The following is a 12,290-nucleotide window of genomic DNA, read 5'->3' as shown; positions in this document are numbered from 1 at the left end:
CCGCGCAAAAAAGAGAGCCTTAAGTCTAAAGTACAGACGCTGCCTCGGAACGTGTTTTAAAGCTTACAGATTAGCTCGACGAAAATCATTTAGAACTCGCTGTGCGCGTCCGATTATATCTCTCTTCGGATGATACCTCTCCTTTGTCTTCCTTCCGTCGACATGCTGGTCCAGGGAAGAAAGGGCCGTCACGTGTTATAGAGCGCACTACTAGCAGTCGTCCTGAGTCGAGGACGATTGTAGAAGTGCTGCCACTCGTTCCGAAAAATCGCCTGAAGCTGCACCCGAACACTGAAAATAAAGACATCGCTATGTTGATATAGCTTCAAAATTTTTAAACTTAGTGAAAGAACAGTCTAGGGTTAGAGCTTAGACAAGGAGTTAGCTTTATTATTATTATATATAGTAGTAAGAGAATATAATGAATGATAAACATTTTTACTGAGTTAACCAAAATTATTTCCTAAATGTTACTAAAACTGATCCAGTTCCAATCATTTCTTAAAGTGCTCTGATATTTAAAGATGCACTTTTTTATATACAATATAACGATAAAAGAATTAAAAGATATTTTAATATTTCTAAGAATTTAGCAATGTGAAAATTTATTAATAGTAAATATGTCTTAATTAATTTTTTTCTTCTTTTCATGTTAGACAACAAGAAACATTATTCAGATAACGCGTTTATAGAAGTAAACTTAAGTAGTACATATGTTTCTCACATTTATCTCATCTTTTTCTCTTTTCTATTTTCGCTTTTTGCTACAATATCTGTTAGACAGGTTCGCTTGATAACTGTGTCTCTTCTTTTCCTATCTTTCGTTTATCACATTGGACAAGTTCGTAACAATTATTGACATTGTAATTCGTATTATACATAAAAGGTGGAAAACTTTTTTGCGTATTTTTAACTTCTGTAATGTAATTGGAAATATTTTAATAATATTTTTAACTATAATTACTTTCTTTAATATTTAAGTTATTATATATTTTATCATGATATATTTTTTTATAATATTTTTATTATATTTTTCTCGATACATTATCTCCTAATTATTTATTCAAAATTATTATAATAGATAGACACCGAAAAATTTTTAATATTATAGAAAATACACGAAATTTTGTTTTGTTATCACATTTGACTGCTTATTATGTTGACAGGCGAAAAAATAAACAATGGTAGTGATGAGATAAAAAGTTACAAAATATTCGACACTTTGGCGAGATAGAAATTCAAGAGATTGCACGTGATTAAGTTGCAGCTAGGGCGCGTTCGCCACATTTCATCTCCCATGGGAAGTGACAGCTTGAAATTTTAATGTTGACTGAAGCCGGAGGTGACGATGAGATCAAGTCGATTCACTCCAATTCTTTTTAGACGATAATGTTTATTTCGGGAATATATTATCTCTTGTAGAGATTAATTATTAAATGCATGCATTTGACTTCTATACAATATAAGCAAATTAAATATTAAATTAATACATATATAATTAATAATAAAAAGATAAACACAAATGGTTTTTCTATTTTTTAATACAAATAACGTGTAGGATGCACACACATTCTGCGTATAATATTTAATATACATATACATTGAAAAAAATTTTTGGTTGAAAATAAAGCAGTAAATTTGATCATATTAATCAGAATCCTGGATATCATAATTGAACATCTGATTATCTTGACTAGAATTCTTATTGATATGATGAGAATCTGCTGATTCGTCCATTTTAAATCAGAAATTCTTAGTGTAGGTAATATTCATGTGATTTACTTTAATGTTTTGATTTGAATTTAATTATTTTAATTTACTGTTTGATTTAATATAGATTTGATTGTCTATTAAACAAAAGAAGAAATATTCATATAACATACAATTATAGTATAATATAGACATATATTATAATTAATCATACTTATTATTAGATTAAAAATATATACTACAAAATAAATGTAAACTACATATGTTTAAATTAAAAAATCTTATGAGATTAGTATTAAAGGACCTATATAGCATTAAAAAGATTAAGAGTGTTGGTATTTGCGATCTCTCTCTTTTCTTCTTGTCTGTCTTTCTACCTGTCTATCCATCTGTCTATCTGTCCTGCTTTCAGTGTAGCGGTGTGTCGTCAATGAAAACTTGAAAAGTTTTCGCTCTCCTTTGCGAGATCGCTGAAAGCGCAGACGATGTTGATTTCCCAACGGGGTGTCGCCCGTCTATAAATCTACACCCAGGGTTTGTTTAGTCGGTCTGTGTGCGCCGCGAGCGGTGCTCGCCGCCGTGTATTTTTGAGTGACACGGGAGGATATCCCACCGAGTGGAAGTTTTGCGTCGTTGAGCTTAAACGCGGGCTACGCTTACGATCGAGAAATGGGGAAACAGCGGTCGTTTATTCGGTTCACGGGTCGTTTCTCGCGACGCGACAACCATTTTTACGACGCGGGGAACACCTCGGCAATTATACGACGCACCGCGGTATTTATTTCAGGGTCGTGTCGTGGACTTTAAAATTACGTTCGCGTGCGGTTTTTCACCTACCATTGTCCATTTTTCTCACGTGGATAGGAAGCCGCGCGAAAAGAAATAATAAATTGTTCTTTATTTTAATATCTTGCTGTTGAGTCTATATGCAAAAAGATATTAATAAGCTTTCCGCGTGAAGATATCTGTAACGTTATATATATATATACAGCGCGAGAAAAATATAAATATAACTTGTACCTAGGAATTAATTTATGTAACTATACGTACTTTTATAAGTAGTCTTAGCTGAGTTTTTTAATTTAAAAGTTTTGAGAATATATTTTATATTTAAAAATGATTATAGAGGGAAGAGTCGCCTATATCGTGCCCCCTAATGTTTAAACAAAATTGTAACAAAAGTACTAAAGACATTAGAATTATTTTTGTACTTACATTACATTTTGGTTCATTGGCAATAAAACAAAACGATACTTTTGCGAAAATAAACATTAAATTATTGTTTAAATTAAATTTAAAGAAAAAAGTAGCTTTCGGTACGATTTGGAAATCGGGTCGTTAAATTGTACCACTTGGTTTTCCTAAATCGTACTTCTAACCTAGCAAACAAGCTGACATTGCTTATTATCATTTTGATATTAAAATAACATCTTTAACGTCAATATGACAGTAAATAACGTCAGTTTGTGCATTAGACTCTGTATACACAGGCTACATTCCGTTATTCATTGTGTTCTATAACCTATGATTTGGAACTAAGTGTGGAAAAATGAAAAAAAATTGCGCATATTTGTACCTGTAATACTGTTGAAAGCCAGTAAAAATCAGAATATTAAAAAAAATCTTGTTCTTCGGAGTCATCATATTCTTCAGAATTATAAGTTTTTTTTAAATAATTATTCGCATATCCGATGCTAATAGATATCTAACATATAAGCCGTAAAGAGATTATGGGTCTGAGCACAGAATTGCCGTACCACATTAAAACAGACTTAAGTTATAGACATAAGCAACGCACAAGCTTTGGCTTGTTAATAATGGACATCGCTATATCTTTCAATAGCGTGCTACCACGTGCTATATAAGCAAAAGTAAGTAATCTAATCGTTTGTAAGCAAGTAAAAAATAATCTTGTTAATTGTCCTGAAAGTCTTAATGTGTTACGGCAATCCTGTGCTCAGATCCTATGGGAGCTCGCGTTACTTGCGAAAATCGTACCGGTACAATATAAAGCGACAAGTACGATTTACTCAACTTTCTCTATTTTTACAAATTTGTCAATAGCAACATAACTTACAAATATTTTACTAATTTGATGCTATACTCGAAAAGAGTTTAAATATCAATTATAACTTTGAAGGACACTATAATTCAATTATCGACCTTGTACCGATAACACCTTAGGTAAATTGTGTCAAAATTAGATCAGACACCGAACAAAGTCAATTTTGAGTGTCACTCAAACAGACGATTCGAAGACAAAATAAAAATAATACTTCTTAATCCATATTACCAGCATCACATCAGTGTCATTATCTTTAAAAAGAAATGTATCGTTTAGAAAATACACAATGGAGGTATGATTTAACCGTCGGTACGACTTAGCCAACTCCACCCTGTATAAGTTTTAGAATAACGATTAAATTGCAAGTAGTTACGTCAAAATTATTAATATAAATTAAATTTGCGGAAAAATAAGTTTAATAATTAGGATTATTATTAATTATTTATCAATTATTATTAACAACGGCTGAGGTAACAGAGATCGCAGTTGGTGCTAAAATTTTTAAGAAACTCGACAGCAAGACATGGCAGCTGACTCGTTGTCCTGAAAATATACGAGAACTTGCGAAGTGTAAATTCCACAGGAATTTGTGGGGAACACTGTGGTCTCGGTGCTTAAACAAATATCCTTAGGGATCCTTTCGACTAACGAGCGCGGTTTTCTCGCAACAGACAAAAGTGATAACTCGAAGGATTCAGTATAATAGCGAGAGGTAGATCCGTGTGATTTGTAAAGCCTATTTTCGATATAAAGTTACGTAAAAGGAGATTTTGTGAATTATGAATTTATCCTATTCCCGTGCACACAGAGAGTTTTTCACTTTGTCCAGTAAAGCTCAAAAAGCTGGAAGTCCGATCTGCCAGCTTGCGGGGAGATTCTCATCCCTTCAGGCTATTCTCCTTTTCTACCCTTCCACTCTAGTCTTTTTATGCTGCTTTGCCACGTTTTCTCGCAATTTCTCGGTGTAGATTCTTTCTCCTTTTTCAGGATCCCTCTCCCCCCGGTCTTCTTTCCTCTCAATCTCTCGTTTCACTTCTCTGCCGACTCTCGCTTATCTTTCTTTTTCCTTATTTAACCTCAACGAGATAAACTAGAGCTCGGCGGGATGACCGCCGTGCGAAATATCATTGGTCTCGCGTAAGTATGATATTACGAAGGCAATGGAAATAAAAAGAAAATAGCTAGGAAATTTTCCGGTATCATCAGGAAGCATACTATGGAAATTTACGGTTCTTCTCTCATAATGAACCTTCCTTCCACTCAACTGACGGTTCGATAAATATCGTTGAAAATACACGATATGTGTAGAAAATCGAGTAGAAAAATATTTCTTAACAATATTATTTAGGAGAAAAAAGATTTATTTACGAAAGAAATAACGATAATAAAGAGACGTTTTGTATAGCATATAATTATAGATAATACACGATTGTGGATAACAGAGAAAATTTACATAGCAGGAAACACACACACACACACACACACTACGAGCGACGAGTTAGAGCCACACATTCGTGTGATTACAAATATTATAGACCCGAAATATCAGCGTGAACTGTAAAGTAACTGTTAAATAGGCTTTATTGATTTTAGGCGTTCATCAGTAAATTCTAGCCGTGTGTGTGTGTGTGTGTAGTGGTAACAGTAAATTCAATTCAACTCTATTTGCCGGCCGACTGTTTCATTAGATAACGATTACCGTCGGCAAACGCGCGTTTGTAGGTAAAGCAAACGATACTCGAACGTTATATCCGAGGCCTCTCGGTTTATGTACGCGCAATTATTATGCAGGCCGTGCACACGGTGTGTGCGGCCCATTACGCATCGCATGCGTATCACACAATTAATTTATGTAGATACGCGCGCGTCGTAATCGCGTACGCATACCGCTGCATTACCGTTGCAGAATATCGCGTTACGCGACGCTTCTCTCCTCCCATTTCTCTCTTCCGCTTCCTTTCTCGTATGAAAGACTTCACCTATAATTGCATTAGTTAATACGTATCTTCGCGCATTGTGAATGCAATGTAGTTACCAAATGCAGTTTTACAAAGTATGCGAAGTTCTAGAGTTGCTCGTTATCTATGCTCAATCATACACTGTAAATGCGATAAAACTGGAGGCTTATGAAACGAATGGTAGCAAAAGTACAGACATTAATAAGTAAAAAAAAAAAAAGAAAAAGAGCAACAAATTATTTAAATATTGCAGTATTTTTATTTAATTTCAATTTTATGCTTATCTAATTAGTCAAATAACTCTCATTTTAATGAGAATTGTTTATAGATAAACACATTAATTACTTACGCATTTGAGGCTTTTACGGGTATTATCTTCAATTATACCAGAAGGTTTGCGGGTTATCGCCGTGTCTGATGAAGTGAGCTGCATGATTCACAAAATGTCGGCATTAAGAATGAAGAAAGACATGGCAAACTCGCAAACCTTCTGATATAATATTAATTATTTCTCGTAAATATCCATATTAAAAGTTGAGAAAATTTTGAATTTACAAAAAAAATTGTATAAAATGTTTCTTGTCACGCGCGAACATTTTTTTTAAATGAAAATTCATTCTTTTGTTTTGGATATAATCTTTACATTAATTACTATTATGGCAATAATGTCACAATTTTAACAAAGCGCATTGGCGAACCCTGACATTAATCATTTTACGATTAATGCAAACTTGACAAATGATGAACGTACATACGCACACACACTCACGCGGTTGTTGGTCGAGCAAAGGGTAATTGATATGAGTCTCTCGTATCGATGCAACACGTGTGAGAGGTATAATTGCACCGTGCCGTCACTGCGAAAAGTGTAATTTGATGACAATGAAATGCTAATTATATTGGTATAAACCGGTTTAATGTTATTTCCGCGTAATAAGTATACGCGTTACGATACACTCGGTACATATTGTCATATATATATATATATATATATATATCTGTTGATGAGCAATCGAAAAGATACGAAGGGGAATAAAATACGAGAATTAAGATTTGTATCGTGCATCGCACTTGAAAGAGAATAATATTTTAAAAATTAATAACATGTAAAAGGAAGTGAATAAACTTTCTTATCTATTATTGCTTGAAGAGAGAGAGAGAGAGTTCTATTAGCATAATTATTCATATTACACAATTTTTTAAATATAATTGTTTATAATAAATTTATATAAACCTGATGAATTGTTTGAGTAAAGTATTTCAGAAACTGTCGCGTTGCTTCTTTGGATATAATTTATATTTATTTAATGCAGATTCTTTAAATCCAAAAATATTAAATAATATGCATAAACATATAGAAATTGATATGAATAAATATGAAATTAAAAAAAAAATTGGAAGAGGGAGAAAGTTTTTATGTCATTTTTATAGTGCGTATGTATTTTTTTGTGTAAACTAGTCTTAACAAAAATAGTAAAAATTGTGTTTTATATATTATACATACAATGTTTTCCAAATTTAGAATATTTTACTCAAATACTGATGAGACATCTGTTATGCATTCCTTTTTCAGATAAAAATCCGATCGAAAAGATCGGCTTGGGTAACTCAAATAAAGAAGGTTGAATGCATTGGGGAGAGAAAAATAAGGGTAGTCCCGTCGCGGCCGGTCGGTTGGTCGGTTTCCACACCACCGAATTCTCCATTCGTTTCCGGTGATTCTTCCATCCTCTTGAATCTCTCCGCCCCTCGCGATTGTACTATATATTCTAGTATACTTCCTCTATTATGCTGATTTCCATGTTGAGTATATCACTATTGTCTTTAAGTTATTTTATCAATGACAAGGTACGAAACGTAAAATATTCAACGGAATAAAGTAAAAAATACTATATAGGATAAATATGCTTTTATTTATTCTCTTTTTAAGATGACAATAATATGGTTTACATTATGCAACAATACTACGATTATGCTTTTGCATTTAGGTAAGCTTCTGTAAACTTCCCAATTAGCACACAATAATTTATAAAAAAAATATTAAAAAATGTTTTTTAAATATTTATTTAGTGTAAAATTATCAAATAAACGTTAAACAATTTTTTTTTATGTTGTGTGCTGATTGGGTTTATTATTAAATATCATCTGTAATATCAATTTGTGTGTTGATTTATTCTTTATAAATTCTCACACTTCTGCTTTTTTTCCTTCGTACACGAAAAAAGCATACGATCGAATAAGATTGTATTATTAAACAGAATGAAAAAACAAACGTGAGAAGAAATCGTAAGAGATTGATCATAAGGGATTTATGCGGGGTGACGGACGCCGAAAACTCGGTGCGACTATAAGGAGAAACTGATCGACTGGAAAAAAAGAAAACTCGGACGAAGCTTTCTTCAGTTCTGGTGCAAATATTTGCCCGTTATAATCCAAGTTATATCCGACAGAAAATGATATCCTGCTGGGAAAATAATCATTCTGTTGTGTTTCATAACGTAGTTAAGAAAACAGCCGATCTCTCCAGAGAGAACTTCGCTTATTTTTCCATCGCTCGTGAAAGTGCGCAGATGGACACGAAAGTATACTTTTTATACTTTCGATTAACTTTCGATTAACTTTATTACGAAGAAGTAGATGACGGGTTTTCTTAAGTATTAATTTTTTCTCGTTATCAATTTTCCAATCCTTAACTTTTAATCCTTATTTAAAAGTCATACAAATCGTTGAATGTAAGAAATAAACTTAATTAAGATCATTACTATTTTCGAAATAGGTGAATATATTTTTACTAATGAGACAACAAGAGAAATTATGTATCTTTATACTTTTATGTGGTTTACGCCTATTCTTCTTATATTAATATAATTCATATACTATATTATAATAAAGTATAACATGCTTTCTAGCAAGAGACATACGTGACATAGTATAACGCATGAGAATCATTTCATCTCTGTGACATTAGCAAACGATAAGAATATAATGAGTCACTGTGCTACAGCTGTCACTTATATCTTTTAGTGGAAAACACCTATAGTTATCTTGAAAGAATCTTTTCTCTTCTTCAGAGATTGATAAATACGTACTTCTCGTGTATAGGAGAATTTGTTATCTTTCGGTTCAAAGCATGTAACATTGAAACGTAAGGGTTAAAGGTAGTTCATCAACCTGTTAAACGAATCGACCTAAAGTACATCGCACATTGCCTATAATCCGCAACATGGTTAAGGCGTAACTGATACCAATTAAATCGTGAATAGTTGCGTTGGTTAACTGTACCGTATGTATATCTTACATGTTCGCGGCAGGATCGGTTACGTTGTATTTCGTGCTTGTAACGCGAGAATATACGACAACCCTCTAAGCATCTCCACACAAGTGCAACAACGGCAGGCTTCCGTGGATATCTTGGAACATTGCAGTATTTGGCCACTAAGATATTGCAGAACTATCGAACTCTTTATCTAATAACAATTCACGTGAATATTTTGAGGGAAAAAAAATTATTTTACAATATTAAAAAAAAAAAATATTTCTAAGCATATATCCTTTTATTAATAAGCGCTAGTCTAGTCAATGAAAATCGATAAAATGCAGCTTATTAGCTTTCCGCTTTATGTATTATCAATTTTCAAAATAATTTTTTAAATTAAATATTTTTGAAGAAATCTCAAGTTTTCCAAATGTGGATATTTGAACTTAGTCGCTCGTGAACCATGTATTACGATGAAGCATGTCCGTTTTTGTTACGCGACATTATTCTCATCTCTATCCAGTATCTTTGCGACCTAAATGCACGCACACGGTCGACCTCGCAGATGTTTCCCAGCAGTTTTTACTGTCGGCGAAGTGGCGCTCTTGTTTTGTCCGGATAACTTCGGCTTCCACTTCTTATCGACTGGATGTTTATCCGCGTGGAGGAATATATATTTTTTATTGAGATAAAATTATATTGAAGGAGATCACTTGGTCCGAACAGCAACTTAAATCTATGTTTCACAATGTATATTGTCAATTTTTTATAATAGAAAAGTAAGACAATAAAAATAATAGGCTATATATACATATCTTCTTTATAAATTATGCAGGAAGACTACAAGTTTTGCATTATCTAAAGAGTTAAAATAATGTTCGTTGATATCAATTCTATAAAGTGAAATTGAAGTGTAATTAAGGTGAAATTATTATCAAATTTATTGGGGATTGTATAATCAATGATATAAATAATTAAAAAAGATTTTAATTTTACACGATTAAAATTTTAACATTTTTTATATAACTAAGTATTCTATTAATCTATTCTTTATTTATTTTCAAGGGGATTTTATCAGAACGTATTTAATGTCAAAAACGGCTAATAAGCTGAATAATTTTGAATAGAGATTTGCTAAGAAAAAATTTACTTTAAATATAAATTATAAGAAAGTTTTCAAACTTTCTCTTGAAAGAGAAATATATATATTTCTAGATTACTTTATATTATTTTATTAATCGCAACATCTATGAGACTACGATTCGAGAATCTTGGCGTCTCTTCCTTGTTTTAAAGTATAACACGTCGTGTGCGAAGTGGTTTCTGTATCTATTTTAAGTCTACGAGTTGCTGCAATCCATATTTACGCGAAAGCAAAGTGAAAGACTTGATGAAAAGGAAAAGCAAGATACATGGTTGAGACGTGCAAAATCTTCTTGGCACTGCTTTTCTTTTGCGCTCACGCGCGCGCATATTTCGTAGAAGCTTTCGCAACATAAAATTTCGCGTTTTCTAAAAGAGTGAGACAGATCGTCATTTTTCTACTGCAAGTAGATAACTTGAGTTTTGAAAATTTGAAGTTCTTACAAAACTTACTGTATGGAACATTGCAGTATGGGTGATTCCATCAAATCGGATAGAAAAAAATATGTACTTATTTTTTATCTTATCTAAATTTATTCTTTACAAAATATTAAGGTATACTTTTATGTCAAGCTGTACTTTTAGAATACTCTAACGTCTAGACGATTTAAGATACAAAACTTGACTACCGGATTTAACATTTTTTACGCACGAATAAACAAATTTTTAACTAACATAATTTTCGAAATACATGTATTTAAATATTTTTTTATTGTTAGTCCTTTTCCTATAAAAGATGATTTTTTATATCTGATTTGACATGAAATGATTTACCTATATTTTTTTAATAACAGAAAGAGATAACTCTTTTTTTAAATAAATCATTATGTTCCTAATTTAATATTATATTTATTCAAATAAATTAATTTAATTTTAAAATTAACTTAATTCTAAAAAATATGCTCTCTTTTATAATAATAATTATATTTATAATTTATAGTATTTTGCATGCCTTTGTATGCGATAACGTCGTATTTACGAAGCATCGCAATGGTTCATAATATACTATACTAGTTTACTGTTGGACCGCCTATCTTAGATAATTTCTGAAACAATTTTTTACATTTCCTTCGGAAAACTTTTATAGATAATATAAGTTTCATAATTAACTTACGTAATTAAGAAACAATATTCGAAGCAACGTCTTTTCGTATTCAATTCATAACGCTCGGACATTATGCAACACGCGGATCTAAAGAACTCCATTAAGCTCGATTAAAACGCAATGTGGACGCCAACTACGAGGAAGAAATTACTGGCCCGTCGTTAATCAGCGTTAGGAAGCACCTCGGGGTCCTACTCTATTTCTTTGAACTTTCCTGGATGGAGAGAGAGAGAGAGCGGCCGTTCAATTATTCGTCAGAAGACGTGCATAGAAAATATGCAAGAACTCCCTGCCGATCCGGATGATCAAGAAATAAAACTTGTTCCGGTCCGAATCACCAGGGAATTCGCTCCATTTCTACGGGTAATTATTTATGGAAAGCAACGCGGTAGGATTTAAACATCCCTGGTGCATATCCTGTCCATTATCATTTAAAATGGTGTCTAAGAAGATCGGAAGAGATTGGCCAGGTCAAACAGACTTAATTTTCGATAGATAATTTATGAAGACGAACAAGGAGCGGAACAAAAGGCTCACGAAGAGAAATTCTGCGGATATCTTAGCTTTAACGAGGGAACGGAAAAGTTAAGAGAAAATATAACTATGCGAAAGAATTTATTGTAAAATTTACGAAATCATTATAGCATAATTTTATTTGACAAATAATTTCCTTTTTCATTTAGAATTTTAGATTATAATTTCTATTTTTATAACTCCATGTGTCTGAAGAACCACAATAAATAAATTTAATAATTTTTACATGTAATTATAAAATACAATTATAGAATTACTCATTAGAAAGTAATAGTCTTTGAATTATTGGCAACAATATGCAATATGCATGTCTAAAAGAGCAATAACACAAGAGCCAACCTTTCAAAGTAAGAAATTGTCACGTCGTTCAAAAGAAATCGACTAACAGAAAGGAAGCTCAAAGGACATACACGAGAATCAGTATGCACCGTGAATAAGCACATCGCGATCCGGTATCTCGCTCTTTTCGCTAAATCAGTAGGAGTTGCAGCAGCAAAAGGTAGAAGATCGAGGTGGATG

General features: G+C 32.4%; 1 protein-coding gene across 1 annotated transcript in view; it reads right to left on the bottom strand.

The window, feature by feature from the left end:
* Positions 1–210: 210 nt before the first annotated feature.
* The window catches only part of LOC108775966 (uncharacterized), a 98,454-nt gene continuing 86,374 nt past the window's right edge, over positions 211–12,290 (bottom strand). The window contains exon 2 of the mRNA XM_018542443.1: positions 211–291. Within this exon, the coding sequence (XP_018397945.1) occupies positions 211–291 (81 nt within the window). The remainder of the gene's footprint in view (positions 292–12,290) is intronic.

Source organism: Cyphomyrmex costatus, unplaced genomic scaffold, assembly GCF_001594065.2.
Source record: "Cyphomyrmex costatus isolate MS0001 unplaced genomic scaffold, Ccosl1.0 scaffold330, whole genome shotgun sequence".
NCBI lineage: Eukaryota > Metazoa > Arthropoda > Insecta > Hymenoptera > Formicidae > Cyphomyrmex > Cyphomyrmex costatus.
This window is presented reverse-complemented; position numbering and strand designations above follow the sequence as displayed.